The sequence below is a fragment of the Passer domesticus genome, chromosome Z, assembly GCF_036417665.1.
Source record: "Passer domesticus isolate bPasDom1 chromosome Z, bPasDom1.hap1, whole genome shotgun sequence".
NCBI classification, from domain to species: Eukaryota; Metazoa; Chordata; class Aves; order Passeriformes; family Passeridae; genus Passer; species Passer domesticus.
Window position 1 is genome coordinate 7,960,815 of NC_087512.1, and position 16,144 is coordinate 7,976,958.

The window sequence follows — 16,144 nt, forward strand, 5'->3', positions numbered from 1 at the left end:
TAAATGAGGTGCTGCTGCTGTGAGGGCTCAGCTGCTGGTGCAGTCGTGTACAAACTGATGGGCCCCAGCCTACAGAAACATTTTTGCCCTCCTTGACATTCAGGCCCCAAAGCTGTTGGCAGTGGAACAGCAGCTGAAAAGGGCTTGGAGCAGCTGCTGGAGTTCAACCAGTGTCAAACCCTAAGCCAGGGCAGAGGAATGTCATTGCAGTTCTTGTTCTGCTCAGAGGCTGAGGAAGGCCTAGGTGACAACTGGGTCTCACGGGGTACAAGAGCTGGTAACAGAGAAAGAAAAATGGTTCTCAGGGTAGAAACAGACTCCTTTTTTCTTGTGGACACTGAAAGAATAAGTCTCTTGCCTGTTGTGTGTTTCGCATTTACCCACCTGCTCTGCTGCACAGGGACAGGGTGATCAGAAGGGTAAGTCTGGGGCAGGAGCTTCCCTCAGGAGCTCTCACACCCCTGCCCTTCCTCCCATGTTCCTCATGAGCAAAGCGAGGGCAGAGCTGCAGCTGTGCTCTGTCCTCAGCAATCCCAGCTGCTCTCAGGGACTCGGAGCACCACCCCAGGAGACACCAAAGGCAGAACAGGCTGCTCATGGCAGCAGTGGGGGAGTGGCCCCGGACCCCAGCCCTGCTGTGGGTGCCTGGGAGCTCTGGGCACACGGGTGAACTCGCTGTTGTCAGACCCACCTGCTGCTCTTGCCCTCCCAGCCAGGCTGCTGCTGCTGGAGCAGGTAGAAAGGGACAGGCTGTAAAAGTAAAACTGCTCCTGAAGCCTTTGAAAAACTACTCCTGGAGCCTTGAAAATGCAGACAAACAGCAGTGGTATGATCAGATCTTTATTAGGTGGAGGAAGGGCTATAAAGAAATGAAACTCCTAGAACATTCACCGCACCGGTGCAGGACAAGAAGGACCAGGAGATGCCTCCAAGGTTTTTGTTTTAAAAAAAGTGGGGAGGGACAGATGAAGTTTCCATCCAGTAGCTCTGGCTTTCGTGGGCAAAAAGAGGTACAAGACACAGCTTATACTTTTATTTAAGAAACCGCTACATAGTTTTTGCCTCTAATGATGCAAAGGAGGTTCCAGGACACACTGAGCCATCCAAAGCCTCTTGCTAGAGAAAAACACCACCAACAAAAAACCTTTGCACAAACAAAACCCAAAACCCTGTCCTTTTTATTATTATTATTAAAAAATTGAAAAATTAGAAGTTGAGACTGCAGCTCAAGGCCACAGTGTTGAAACTGCCCACAAGAGCTTGTCTTCCACAGCAAGAGGGTGGGAGGGAGGAAATGAAAGAAAGGGGAAGGCCTACAGAACTTTTTTATTTTCTTTCTTTTATTTCCCCCCTCTAAAATAACAGTTATATTGGGGGTTGGGGGGTACAATCAAACCAACAGGACACATCTTGATTTAGGTTTTGGAAGGGCAGGTCTCCTCATTTGTCTGAATTTAGAACTGCATTAAATAAATGGGCTCCAGCTCCAAAAAAAGGGGCCCAGTTTGTCTTTGTCTGACAGAGTTGCAAAACCCATAGAACTTAAAATACAAAACAAAGAACGATGCCCTGGTGCAGATGGAAAATGAATAATTAGTTTTCCTACAAAGAAAATAAAACAGGCTGCAAGATGCGGAAAACCACATTTAGGCTCTATTACATTTACAAATACATACATAAATATATTACATATAACAGCAACTCAAAGAGGAAGCAGGCGAGTCACACAGAGGATGGCTGGCTGCAGTTCTCCCCGCACAGACGTTTGGCTGAGCAGTTACTTTTCCTAATAATTCCAAGAATGGGCTTCAGCTTTTGTTTTCTTTTTTCTCTTTTCTTTTGGTTTTTTTCTTTTTCCTTCCTCCTCTCCTTTCATTCTCTCCCCCCTCCCCGGTTTCAGGTTTAGTTTGTCCAGTATGGAGAAGTGCCATAGGCGGTTTTGGTAGCCTGAGACTTTTGCTGCATGGTGCTGGGTTGGTTGCGTTGGCCAGATCCACCCTAGAAAAGGGAAACAAGGGAGACAGGAGCATCAGCTGCCACAGCACCAGCACTCCCAGGAAGACAAGCACACCCCAACATCGCCAGGGACAGCCCTGACACCCAGCAGTGCAGCAATGCTCCCCCCTGAACAGATCTGTTTCTGCCCTGCACCATCTCTACATCCCACAGTCCAGGCCAAGCAACCATGGGCACACCAAGCAGGAGCTTGGGGATGCACCATCCCTCTGCCTCCCAAGCACATCAGGCTCAAGCACAAGGGAAGTGAGGAACAGGGCCAGGCACAGCAAAGGAGCTTTCCCAAGGTGAGCCTGACAAGGATGTGACACATTTGGAGCACAAAATCGTGTCCTATTACTGGACTCTAAAGCTGAGCACTGTTTTTTTCAGAGAATATTTAGTTTTAGGAAAGTAAACAAATGTGCAGGTGAAACCGAATCGGAGCTGACATGCAACCTGCAGGGGATGTTTGATTTTTCCCCAGAATCACAGCACAATGCTCTCATCCTGCCCCCCTGACAGGGGACAGCAGCACCTGCCTCGGCTTCACACCCCAAAACCTCCCCAGCCCACAGCAGGATGGGCTCTCCACACAATCGCAGACTGGCTGAGGCTGGCAGGGATCTCTCAAGGTATCTTGTCCAACCCCTTTGCTCAAGCAGGATCACCTAAGAGCCAGCTGCCCAGCATCATTCCCAGACAACTTCAAGGATGGAGACTCCACCAGCTTCCTGGGCAGTGCTTGGTCACCATCCCAGCAAAAACATTTTCTCTAATATTCAGAGGGAACCTCTTGTGTTTCAGTTTGTGGCCCCTGTTCCTGTCACTGGACACCACTGGAAAGAACCTGGCTCCATCCTCTTTACATCTTCCCTTTCTGCACATTGGTGAGATCCCCAGTCCCTCAGTGCTCTCCAGGCTGAACTGTCCCAGCTCCCCCAGCCTTTCCTCACAGGAGGCAGGATCCAGCCCCTCCACCAGTCCTCCACTGGAAACTCTCCAACACATCCATGTCTCTCCCTCAGTGGGGAGCCAAGCACCGGCCACGATGCTGCAGCTGTGGCCTCACCAGGGCTGAGCAGAGGGCAGGGAGCAGTTCCCCTCACCTGCTGGCAGTGCTGAGCCTGGTGCACCTCAGGATCCCATTGTCCTTTTTTGCTGGATCATGGTCTGTTTGTGCTCACCAGGCCCCCCAGGGCCTTTTCTGCTGAGCTGCTTTCCAGCAGGTGGCTCCTGACTTATATTGGTGCACGGGGCTGTTTTCTGCCCAGGGACAGAAGTGGCATTTCCCCTTGCTGAACTTCAGCTTCCCTCCCCAAGCTGGCCAACAGCCACTGCTGCCAAGGCCCTCTCCCAGTGAGCAAAGCAAGCAGCAGAAGGGGCTGACTCACCTGCCCATCCTGCTGAAGGTGGTGATGCAGCATCTGGGAATGAGGCTGCTGATGCGCAGGGAGGATGTGGAGAAACGGGGCTGGAGCATAACCCGGGGCAGCACCAGGGTTCAGGGGCCCAGTGGATCCGAGAGCAGAAGGCAGGCTGAAGGGAGGTGGGGTGCCAGCATGGAATCCCTGCTTGTCAAACGTCTGCACAGGGAGCAATGGGCACAGTGTCAGAGACTGGTGTGAGTAGACCCAGCCAGAGCAGAACAAGAGTGGCCCAAACACACATCACCTGAACCTTTCACCTACCCCACGAGGAAGCCAAGTCACACTGAATACCTGCAAGCACACCAGAGGATGAGTTTCAGCTCCTGTTCTCAGCCGTATTTCTGCACTAATGGCTCTTGAAATTTCTGTTTTCACAGACATTGTGGGTTTTTTTTTTCTCCCTGACCTATTTCCTTTCAGAGGGACATGAGATTGCAGCAGCTGCCTAATCAGTCGTTCCCCCAGTGAGTGGGCTCAGCCTAGAATTACTCAACCTATCCAGGGCAGCCCAACAAAAACATAGGAAGTTGCAGTAATATTTTCCTCCTGCTGGCCAAAGCCTGACCCCTAAGCATGGAGCTGACAGCTGGCTTCCTACCTATAAGCATGGATTGCAGCCAGACACTTATTTCCCCTGCTGAGGGTGCAGGGAAGAGCAAACAGGAGTTGGACAAAAGCCCACTGCACAGCACAGCTTGTCACAGCACTTTCTGCTTTGTCTGGGAAGCTGCACACTGAGCAATGACCACAGGAAAGAGCTTGGGACAGAGACCCTTGGGTGTTAGGGGCAGGCACTACTGCCTGTCCCTCTGATGGAAAGCAAACAGCCTCTCAACTCACCTGCTTGGGGGCTATTTGGACTAAAAATGCTAACACCCATAACTTCATTTGCACCCAGGACACTGTTGGCATGATGTAGCATGGGCAGTGTGCAGCACAGGGAGCACTGAGCCTCTGCCAGCAGCTGCTGTCAGGAGCTGACACCGCAGAAACAGTGGGACAGAGGATGAGACTTCACTCCAGCAGCAAACAGAGCCAGTGTTAGAGATGCCATGGCCTGCTGACCCTGAGACTGGCCAGCCTGAGAGTAGGAGTCATCAGCCTTGGGCCCTGAGGGAGGAGGGTCCAACACTCCTCACCTGAGTCTTGTTATAGACTGAGCCACTGATATCAGGCACACCCGTGTTACTTGAGGTCACAGAAACACCTGGAAAACAGAAACACCACCAAAGGTGAGAATGCCACCCCACCAGCCAGCAGAAGCCCAAGCTTTGCTCCCAGCACCTCTGGCAGCCTCAGCATTGCCCTGCTGGTTCTCCATGATGTCAGACCCCACGTAGGAACAGAAGGAAGGGCTCAGCTCATTGTTCCCACTGCAAAAGCCCACTGGGATAAATCACCCAGATCCACACCCAGCCATTAATACTCAGATTCCAATGCACTTCACCAGGCAGCAGTTGGCTGCACTGAAGCCCAGTAAAAGCCAGCATTCCCCTAGGATCAGAGGTGCATTTGGCTCTATTGCAGCATTCAAGAGCTTTCCAGTAGTGCCCTGAGTGATGAGACTCAGCATCTCCTACACATCTGAGCCCCTGTCCTTTCACATCCTACAGAAGAGTGAAGTCTGCAGTGCTCCTCTGCCCTGACAGAATCAGCATCACTGCTCCAGAGACACTTATTCACAGTTTTATAGAGGGTGGCTCTGAGAATTCCACTTGGATCAGAATAAAGCCAATAGCTGCTTTGTTCAGTGAGTCAGAGGTCTGGGCTCAAGGGTGCTGCTCTAAGCTTTTGTAACCCTCCCTGGACACTGCTGCATTGCTTGGACACTTCCTGGATTGCTTCTCCACCAAAAAGAGTGTGACCACCTGGTGTTTCACATGCACAGCAAATGCTTGGAACTTGCTTGAGAATGAGGATGAGCCATATAGTGCTAAGCAGCCCAGTGTATGCTTCTCAGATCTAACTAGCATGTGCCAAATAAAGCTTTTGTATGAGCTGGATAAATTCTTCAGCTTTTATGGTCACAAAGGAAATATTTCCAGGCACGACACAACATTATGAGTGTGTACAGGCAGCAGCTGGACAGCCCAGAGATGTGTGAAGTGCCCTGCTCCTCTCTAACACATGGGTGTCTCAGGTGCCTACCAGGAAATTTAAAATCTAGCTATGATTTGGCAGAGGAACATTTCAGCAGCAGCACTGAACTGCTCAAGTTTCAAATTCGCAGTACTGTTGAAGGATCACTATATGCTTCAGCAAAGAAAGCTTTGGCTTAGGAAGCAGCTTACCATTTCTCCCAAGCATAATTGGACCAAGCTGTGCATCAGCTGCACAAATCTTTACAGAAAGTTCAGCCATGAGGTTTAGAAGGAGCAACGGGGCCATTAGAAAAGCATTTTGTATGCAGGAGATGGAGAAACAGCTTGGATCACAACGCTGCTTAGAGCTGGCTGCTGTGTTGATGGCACACCACGGGGAATTTGCCCTACTAAACCCCACTCCAGAGGATCCTCCAGTCTCAAAGCGTTACCTTTCCCAGGTCCAGCGCCAGCAGATTTGTTTTGTGCTTGAGATGAGCCACTGTAGCCTCCTTTGCTGTAATCTCCAGCAGCCGTTCCCTGCGTTAAGTCATCGTAGCCTGCCGGGGTGCAGGAGAAGGGCGTTACGGAGCGCGAGCGGCGCCGCGCGCTCCCGGGGGAGCAGGGCTCAGCCTCACCTGCACCGTAGCCATGCTGGCTGTAGCCACTCGCCTGCTGAAAGGGAGTCGACGCCGTGTTCAGGTTGACTCCGTGCTGTTTAGCAGATGCTGGAGGTACCTGGACAGAGGACGGGAACAAGAAGTGCCGTCAGGTGGAACGCAAGCTCCCTCTGCCATCTAGTGGGGAAGGCACCTTCCACCTCATGTCGGGAATTCAGTCTGGGTTGGGAGGACTGGGATGGCATGGGACTGCTTACACCAGTAACTTGCTACGGTGGATTTGTGTTACAGGATTTCTCCTAGGGATGTCCCTGAGATTGCAGTGGAGCCCTCCCTCAAAACAGGCTGCATATTTCTTTCATATGCTGAATGGAAACAGCAAATTTTTACCCACATACCTGAGAACCACAGAATCACAGTAAACGCCATTCCTGCCTGAGGCTGTTCATACAGTACTAGCCTTCAGGGCCCTAAATAGCCTCATCCACCCTTCTGCCTGGAGCAGCACCTCTTCCCAAATAACCTCCTTCCTCCTGAGACTTCCTGCTCTCTGACTTAATGGGGTCTCCTCCATCCAGGCTCTCTCAGCTCACTGACTCAGCTTTGGGTCTCACATTGACTCTCCAGGGACTAGTAAGGGCTTTCAGGAACAGCAAGCCCACAAAATGCAGCTGTCAGCTATTTACACAAACTTGCACAGGGGTCCGTGAGTTCTGGCCTTTTAAATATTTTGTTTTCTTCTGGGTGAGATTGCAACTATTTTCTCACGTTGCATGCTTCTGGAGATCTCCTGCAGACTGGGGAAGTTGGCTCTATTCCATTCTAATGAGAATCCATCTGAATACTGACTCCAGCTCTGGAGTCCTCAGTATGAGGAGGAGCTGATGTTGGAGCAGATCCAGAGGAGGTCACAGAGGTGCTCAAAGGGATGAGCTCCTCTGTCCTATGAGGAGAAGCTGGGGCTGTTCATCCTGGAGAAAAGAAGGCTCTAGGGAGAATTTACTGTGACCTTTCTACACTTAAAGGAGGCTTATAGGAAAGATAGGAAAAACATTTTACCAGGCCCTGTAGTGACAGGACGAAGGGCAGGTGTTTTAAACTGAAAGGTGGTAGATTTAGATTAGATATAGAGAACATAGTCATCACCATGAGGGTGGTGTGACACTGGCACAGGCTGCCTGGAAAAGATGTAGATGGCCAACATCCCTGGAAGTGCTCAAGGCCATGTTGGACAGGGCTCTGGGCAACCTGGTCTAGTGGAAGGTGTGTGCCTGTCCGAAATTTCCCTCATTCTTTGCCTCCTGATGGTCGTGAAAAGACAAAAATGGGGACCACAGGGGAAAAGAAAGATCCTGTTCTAGGATCCTGGTCCTGCTTGAACTGTCGCCCACCAACCCAAGCCATTGTTTTACAGGTGTGTTTGTTCACCTCACGGGACACTGCACTCCATGAGTAAGAAAGGGACACTGTGCCCTCCTTCACCTGAACCACTTCACAACACTGGTTCTGAAATTTCCCCCACCTCCTAACTTGGCTGGACTTTCTCTGTGGAATGACCTTTTGGGCAGACTCCATGAAAAAAAAAGACTCTTGTTTTACATCAACCACCGTGACAGATGGACTGAGATGGGAGAAGTCTTTCTCCCATCGAGGACTGAGATATGAGACCTCTATATGGAAAAGCTCCCCCTTCCTCCCCAAGGAGTGAGACTGGAATCCCTGCTGTGGGCGGGGAAGGGGTGTGTGGGGAGGCCAAGTGACCAAAGTGAGCTTGCAAGCTGACCATTGGACCGAGAAGACAATGGCTCTCGCCCACTGCTGAGATCATGGACTATTGTATCTGTTCTCCCCCCACCCCCCTTTGTAATTTTCAATAATAAAAACCCCTCAGATAGCTAGGGGCTTTTGAGATCTCCCCTGACATGAAGACGACAGGCTTTTCAACTGGACTTCGAAGGACTTCATCATCCACATGTCTGGTAGCTATACACCTCTTTTCTTTTCATCTACTCTTTTTCCTTATTCTTTCCCTTTTCTTCATTCCCCTTTGCCCTAATGCATTTTGCTGTGGTCATTCAATAGAGGTACATTTGTTTTTGATTATCATTGCAAAACCCCCTTTGTCGTGTCAGTTTTTTGCACCCTGAGATCAGTGAAAAGAACCTTCACAAATCTTGTCCTTGAGGACAGGTCATGACAAGGCGTCCCCACCCACAGCAGGGGGGTTGGAGCAAGACAGTCTTTGATGATACCTTCCAACCCAAACCTTTCTATAATTCCAAGATGTGGAGTGTTTGGGCTGGAGGAAGCAAAGGTAGAGAGGCATGCAGGGAGCGTTACACTTGAGGCTGTCACACTTACAAACATTGTTGGCCCATATTGGAATGCACTGGGAACACCAGGCATCCCTGCATAGTAAGGGAGCCCAGTGTAGCTGTACCCTGGGGGCAGGGTCGGGTTGAGGAAGGGCTGCTGAGTCGTGTGGTGGGTCTGTGTCTGGCTCTGCTGTGGCTGGGCCAGCGTGGTTGCAGGAGCAGGAGAGGCGGTATCTCCACGGCCAAATTTTGTTACGTCACCTGTGAAAGAAGGAACTGGTCAGAAAAGCTACCAAAGATACTGCAAAGGTGGAGAATTCAATGGACTTATATCCTCTAAATAGAAGCAGAAACTACAGAATACATCCTAGACCTGAAAGCCTGCAGTTGTTTATGGGAAGCCCTCACCCAGTCTCTGTTCCTGACAGCCACAGGGATATTGCCTGTTCGTGGCACAGAACTCTGTGCCATGGCTACTCCACTGATAAAGAGAGATGCCAATACTCACCTATCTCACACGGTCTGAGCAGACTCATTACTATCAGATCATTGCAATAAAACACGCTAAAAGCAGAAGCATGGTAAATAGCCAGAGAGCCAATGGTTGTTGGGTTAAAGGGTGACTCTCCTGGAGGTTAACCTGTTTAGCTAAGCTTCATGGGCTGAAAGCAGGTTAGGATTTACAGGCAGTGATGGGCATATTTTTGCCAATGTCTGTTTATTTGTCAAGCATGACTAGTTAAGATGTCCAGTTCCTCACACCACCAAAGTTCTGAAGACAGTAGCTGAAGGCCAGGAAAGCAAGGCTTGCATCGTGGGCCACCTTATTGAAGAAGCAGGAAGGGAAATTCAGTTATTAACCCAAAAACAGCCTCCCAAGAGAAGTGATCATGAAGCAGAAAATTCATAAACACTTGTACTTTATGGCAGCCTACAGAGCAGCATGTTCACATATTTATCAAGGAGGTGACATACATCAATCCCTTCTACCTCACTCCCAACCAATATTCCTTTTTGCTGGTTACTAGGAAGTATGACAGCACTTAATACCATCACTATAGGAACTACAATGCCTATGGCTACAGTTTTAAGGTGTAATCAACTGGCAGTGGATGAAAACCACTGGCTGAAATCTGAGATGGCATTAATATCATTTTTGCACAATGATAGCTAAAGAGCAAGAGCAGGAACAAGAAAGGGCTTCTTTGACCACAGAAGGGAAAAGCAACTCCTCTTTGAGCAACAGCAGGAAGACCTGCACTGAGAAACCAGCATATCTCACTTGCCATCCTCATCTTCAGCTAGCACTCACCTGAGTACGGGTTGTTAGCAAGGCTCCCATCTCTGCCTGTCAAGGTTGCAGGAGCCGGGAATGTAATTCCATAGTAATCCTTGGAAGAGAAAACACCATTTATTAATAGTTGAAACTGGAACACAGCTCTTATCAGATCTTATGAACTGCCTACTAGAGACAGAAGAAAATTCTAAAAGTAAGAGCTAAAGGAGGTTTGACTGGAAGCTGAAAATGTACCTGGATCCTCTCAAGCTAAAAATAAACCTACTTCAATAGACACTTTCTGTGTCACATACAAGTATTTCATCTCTTAATGGTAAGTTAAAGGCAATAACTAAGTGATTTCCCACACAGTTCCCAGCTCTTAACTGTCATCTTCCAGTAAGACTGCCTGAAAGAGAACTGAGCACTTTGGGCCTGGGGTCAGACCAGGACTGTAATCACAGCATAGATACAATCTAAGGGTTTTGCCCTTGTACCATGCCCTGTTTTCTAAAAGTGGAAATGTCAGCTACAAAAACAGCAAAAACATAAAAAGAGAGAGAAAAACAGTTACTATTGGATGACTGGAAAATTTATTTAAACTACTTTACAGGAGATCTCAGTTTATAGTCTCCAAAGTGGGGTGTGTATCCGAACCCACTGGGTTGCAGGAAGAAAATGTATTTTGTACCTTTGGTAAATATAACTGAAGAGAATTTTAAAACATTGTTTGTTTAACCTTTCTCTAATTTTTTCATTTTTATTTTTGTGTATGTTTTATAATATTTATATTAGGTCAGGGGTATATGTATATAATTCAGAAATAAAAACATACTGAAGGTGAGTGCTCACCTTCAGTAAAATTTTTTGCTGACAGGGTGCATAAAAAAGGTGGAAACCTCAGATCATTCTTCTAGGTCTTCTACAAGAAGGTAAGCAATACTAGAAAGCTTGCACTTTTAAATGACAGGACATGCTAGCAAAACCAAAGCAGTATTTTGACCGCAGTTTGGGAAAAAAAGGCAAGAAGTTTGCCCTTCTCTCTCTGCATGAACTCCACCTGTGGGTCTGTTAATCTGGTTTTTTCCTCCTGATTTTCATGTTCTATTCCTCATCACCTCCAATCCAGAAACAGATAATGCTTTAAGTAGTAATGTATCAATTTCCACACATTTTCAAATACTGGAAAATTCTTCCTTTATCATACCCCTCTCTGCAAATGCCATAGTGCCTCAAATGTTTCCTCAGAGTGGACAGCACCCTCCACCTTGCTCCACTTCTGTGCATCACGTCCCTGTCTCCAACACCCAGTATTTCATGTTCAGTGATGGAGAAATGTGGCAAAATTTTAGTATTGTAGGGGCTTTCTGTAACTTGTAACGGCGCCATTATATTATCAACCTTTCCTTCTCTGGTAATTCCCCCTCTTAGGAACTCCAGCACGAATCACTTGGCAAAACACAACTAAATTCACGTTAGAAGTCTTAACAGGTTATTCAAAAGCAGCACTCTCATAACCTTCTGATGAAAATGCCACAAAAAGAAGATCTAGAGAAGATGTGAACACAGTTCAGCTGATATGAACTGGAACACTAACATTTTCCCCCTATACAAACTGGACAAAATATCATCAAATCTGCATGAGAAGAGGGTGAAAGGGTAGCACCTTACTGCACCTCAGGCAGGAGAAAACCACATGAGTACTGAATATCCTGCTTGTGCACACACACATTCAAACTAAAAACTTGTTAGTGAAAGGCAGTTATGTCTGCAGTTCAGGCCTTCCCAAAGGAAAATATCAGGGAAGACACTCTGCTCTTCAAACGTCACAGATATCTCCTGAGCTACAAAAGGAGAAGCTGCCTAAAGCCAAAAGTGAAATATCAGAAATAGTCTCAAAAAGCAAGCAGAAAAGGATGAAAAGAGGGAAAGTGATAAGACATAATAGATTTAAGTTCCACCCAGCAGTTCCCTAGGTGCCATACACACCAGCTGACACATTTGTAAAATCTTTGCAACAAATGAAGAGAAGAGACAGCATTTCCCAATGTAATGTACACCAAAAGAACCCAAACAACAAAAAAATCCACAATGACACTTTATAGCAACAGTAGGCACATTACGTGAGTTAAATTTTAAACAGATCTCAGGAGAAAATCCCATTCTTGCTTTATCAGCAACCACGGGGAATCTCCTGCTGCTGGAAGTTACACAGCAAGCAGTGACGACTCACACTTGGAACTTTGCCCACTTTCACTTTTCACATGCAAGTGGACTCGCACATGAAATAGAAATATTCCCACCCGCTCCTGCCCCCAGATTATCTAACACTGCCACATTTTCACAAAGAATTCACAACACAATTTTAAAAAGCTCAAAATCCAGAAAGGACAAACACTGCATGAATAGTTGATGAAAAATCCTTTGTGACATCTGTGCATTTCTTTCTAACTACCAACATACCACGGGTAATTAACACTGGATACAGGGGCATGAGAGATGGCTCCAAAAATATTCTGCAAGATTTTGCAGGAATAGGAAAAACTCTTGCACTAGCAAAGCTGCAGTTGCCACAGAAAAAATAAAAAACTATTAAATATATATATATATATATACACACATATAAACAGAATTTTAAAAGACTGAGAGACTAACAATATTTGTCAATAAAAAAATATAAGAAAATACTAATTAACGTGCAAAATAAACATTACATACAAATATTATTAGAGCATGCAATAAGAAAAAAATATAGATGCTGGTAGGTAGGGAAATTTTTAAATAAACCCCAAAAAAAGGCAACACACAAAACAGATGAAAAGACAGTCCTGAAACATATCCCCAGCACAGCCAACTGGAAAACTTCTGCCACAATTCCGTCTCCTGTAATAGCTCAGTAACCAGGCTTCCCCCTGGCAGCAGCCCTGAGAAAGTGTCAGCTCCCGTTCTCACAGCAGCGTCCCCTCCTGGTCAGTGACAAGCACCAAAGCCATCAGAAGAAAGCAAACAGAAAATACAAAAGTGAAAACGGAAAAGGGAAATTACCTAGAGGATGGTGATGAAAGGAAAGCCTGGGCAGGGGCAAATAAAACTGCACACACGACGGCACTTCAAGCAAAGCAACCACCACCACCGAGCCAGAGCAAGCTCCTGCACAGCGCCCAAAGCTCCACCATGGCTGTACCTGGATGTGCACAGCCCCGCCTGTGGAACAGGACCCTGGCACTGCTGCTCCTCATCGTGGCTCTGGCCACCGGCCTCCCGTGCCGACACCTGCGGACCCACGATCCAGGGGATGCCCTCCAGCTTCTGCGGGACATGGCTCCAAGCACGACAGAGCCCTGCAATCTCCAGAAGGCACCCTTCTTCCCTGACACCCTCCTCCACAACAACCTCCAGCCGCACCAAGCCGCCGCCACCGCTCTACACATCCTGCAGCACCTCTTCCACACCCTCAGTGGAAGCAGCAGCAGCCAGCCCTGGCCCAGCCAGCCTCGCAACCAGCTCCTCAACAAATTGCAGCACCACATCAACCACCTCGAGCAATGCCTTCCTGACAACACCAGGCCCTTCAAAGCACCACGCAACCCGCTGCTCGCCATCAGCAAGTACTTCAGGGACATCCACCTCTTCCTGCAAGCCCACAACCACAGCGCCTGCGCCTGGGACCACGTCCGCCTCGAAGCTCTTGTCTGCTTCCAACACGTGGACAGACTCACACGGAGAATGAAGCACCAAGCTGCTCTGGACCCCACTAAACCCACGGACAGCAAACGCCCATCCCCAGCCAGCACCAGTGGCCACGGATTGAGTGGTGATGGCAGCAGCCCAGGCTGGGGTCGCTTGGTAGCAGTCACACCTCTCGCGAATGATGAGGTGATGGGGAAAGGGGTATGACCGTGGGGACACTGGGGTCAGTCTGTGGCACAGCCCATGCGCAAACCACAGCCACTGGAGAGGAAGGAAGAGGACATTTCTGTGCTACACACTCATGGACAGCTGTGAGGCACTGGGGATATGGATGGTAATCATTACCTGTGGACTTATTATATTCATCCACCTGATGAATGGCAAGGGGATCATGGACACTGGGGAACTACTGTGGGACTCTAATTCCAATCACCATTTATCACAGAATTCTGTTTACTTACTTATTTAATTAATTCATTAACTTATTTATTTATTTATTTACTTGGCTGGCCATTTATTTATTTATTTATTCTTTTGTTAGAAATAAAGACTTTTTGTAAAACTTGAAAAGAACGAAAAAGCAAACCTGTGGTAATTGCGCTTCATGCTTATACCTGACATGCAAAGACACAGACCCCTCAGGCTGTGAGGGGATAGGTCTCCCTTCTACAGCCCATCTTGCCAATGCCTCCTGCCTGGGTTGAAAGCTATGGACAGCAGTTCCTTCTCAGGGAATGGTGGTCCTGCAGCCCCCCGGCATCTCTTACAGCCAGACCACTGGGGCACCCATTTGCCCCAAATGGCATGATGCCTGTCCTGCACACTTCCTCCTTTTCCACCACCACGCTCCCTTCCAGATTCTCCAATAATGCCAAGACATGAAAGCTACCTCCAGACTGTCATATCACCACAAACAACCATTCTGCAATGCCAGAGCACTGCTTTGCAAGAAACAGGGTGGCATAGGCAAGGTGCACCTCAAAGAATCAAGGAGGGGACTCATAAAGGTCTGCAGAGATTTGGACAAGGAACAGAACATCAGCGCTACCAACTCCACTCAAGAAACACCAAAAAGACACAAAACCCACAGGAGATGTCCAGAACTGCTCACTGCTCTGCTACGGCCACCATAACTGGTCCAGGATGGTCCTGCCTGTGCTTACATCCCAGTGGCTATGGGGACCTGCTGCAGTACACAGAGCACATTATTCTCTGTCCTTCTTTACCCCAACACATCACTAGCAAGCAGAGAGATCCACTACCCAAACACCCCCACTCAACATGGTCCAACCCAACCAGCACAGCATTCCTCATGATGGAAAATGCCCTCACATCACCAGCATCAGCTGCTCCTCCACCCTCCAACCATCAACCCAGAAGTATCTCCCCAGGTCAGCAGATCTGGCCTCCTCCTGCATGGGACAAAGAGGTTGTTTCCTGTGCTCAAACAACCTCCACCACTGCAAGGACACTGCTCCATGCAAACACAAATGATCACCTCCCATTTAGCTGAAAGAAGAAAAGAAGAGCACCAAATACAGAATCACAGAATCACTAAGGTTGGAAAAGACCTTCAAGATCACCAAGCCCAGCCTTTGACCAAATACCATTACGCCATATCATGAAGAGCCACATCTACTCAATTTTTGAGCACTTCCGGGGATGGTGACTCCACCATTTCCCTAGGGAACCTGTTCCAGTGCTTGACCACTTCTTCAGTGAAGAAATTTTCCCTAATATCCAACCTGAACCTCCACTGGCACAACTTGAAGCTGTTTTCCTTTCCTATTGCTAGTCGCTGGGAGAAAAAGCTGATTCCGACATGGGTATAACCTTCTTTTAGATTATTGTAGAGAGCAATAAGGTTCCCCTGAGCCTCTTTTTCCCCACACTAAACTCACCCAGTTCCCTCAGCTGCTCCTCATATGACTCACTCTACAGACCCTTCCCCAGCTCCGTTTCCTTCTCTGGACACACTCCAGCCCCCTCAGTGTCCTTCTTGCTGTGAGCAAACAAAGCTGAGCACAAGATTCCAGGGGTGGCCCCCCCAGTGCCCCAGCCCAGGGGGATGGGCCCTGCCCTGCTCCTGCTGCCCACGCTGTTGCTGACACAAGCCCGGTGCCATGGGCCTTCTTGGCCCCTGGGCACACTCCAGCTCGTGTCCAGCCCCTGGAAACCAGCCCCTGCAGCTCCTTTCCCACTCAGCAGCGTTCCAGCCACGCTGTCCCAGCCTGGGGCACTGCCTGGGGCTGCTGTGACCCAAGGGCACGGCCCAGCACTGGGCCTGGCTGAGCCTCACACAACCGGCCCTGGCCCATGGATCCAGCCTGTGCAGATCCCTCTGCAGAGCCCCTGCCCTCCAGCAGATCAGCACTCACACCCAGCTTGGCCTTGTCCTCAAACTGACCACAGGAGCTCTTGATGCCCTCACTCAGATCATCAATAAAGATAAAAACCAGCACAGTACAGAGCCTCCAGTACAGAGCCCTGGGGGACACCACCAGTGACCAGCTGCCTGCTGCAAGTAATTCCATTCACCAGCACTCTCTGGGCCAGGCCAGCAGCCAGTTTTTAACTCGGAGAACGGAGCATCTTAAGCCACAAGCAGCTGGTGTCTCCAGGAGAATTCTATGGGATACAGTGTCAAAGAGTTTTCTAAAGTCCAGGAAGTCAACATCCCTGGACCTTCCCCTGTCCACTAAGAGGGTCACTGTGTTACAGAAGGAGATTGGGTCAG

At 48.6% G+C, this 16,144-nt stretch overlaps 1 protein-coding gene and 1 long non-coding RNA gene across 19 annotated transcripts in view; both read right to left on the minus strand.

The window, feature by feature from the left end:
* Nucleotides 1–824: 824 nt before the first annotated feature.
* The window catches only part of UBAP2 (ubiquitin associated protein 2), a 192,464-nt gene continuing 177,144 nt past the window's right edge, over nt 825–16,144 (minus strand). For 11 of the 18 annotated variants that reach the window (XM_064403333.1, XM_064403331.1, XM_064403332.1 and 8 more), the window contains 9 exons: nt 9,754–9,832; nt 9,202–9,264; nt 8,488–8,702; nt 6,145–6,244; nt 5,959–6,066; nt 4,565–4,632; nt 3,687–3,716; nt 3,390–3,581; nt 825–1,998 (listed from right to left, as the gene is read on the minus strand). In XM_064403333.1, the coding sequence (XP_064259403.1) occupies nt 1,903–1,998; nt 3,390–3,581; nt 3,687–3,716; nt 4,565–4,632; nt 5,959–6,066; nt 6,145–6,244; nt 8,488–8,702; nt 9,202–9,264; nt 9,754–9,832 (951 nt within the window). In that variant the 3' untranslated portion in view covers nt 825–1,902. The remainder of the gene's footprint in view (nt 1,999–3,389; nt 3,582–3,686; nt 3,717–4,564; nt 4,633–5,958; nt 6,067–6,144; nt 6,245–8,487; nt 8,703–9,201; nt 9,265–9,753; nt 9,833–16,144) is intronic. The other 7 variants (XM_064403338.1, XM_064403336.1, XM_064403335.1 and 4 more) reach the window with 3 other exon arrangements.
* On the minus strand, nt 10,053–15,923 carry LOC135289603 (uncharacterized). The gene is made up of 2 exons (XR_010352372.1): nt 15,788–15,923; nt 10,053–10,639 (listed from the first exon to the last, which is right to left on the minus strand). It is a non-coding gene; the product is annotated as an uncharacterized LOC135289603 (long non-coding RNA).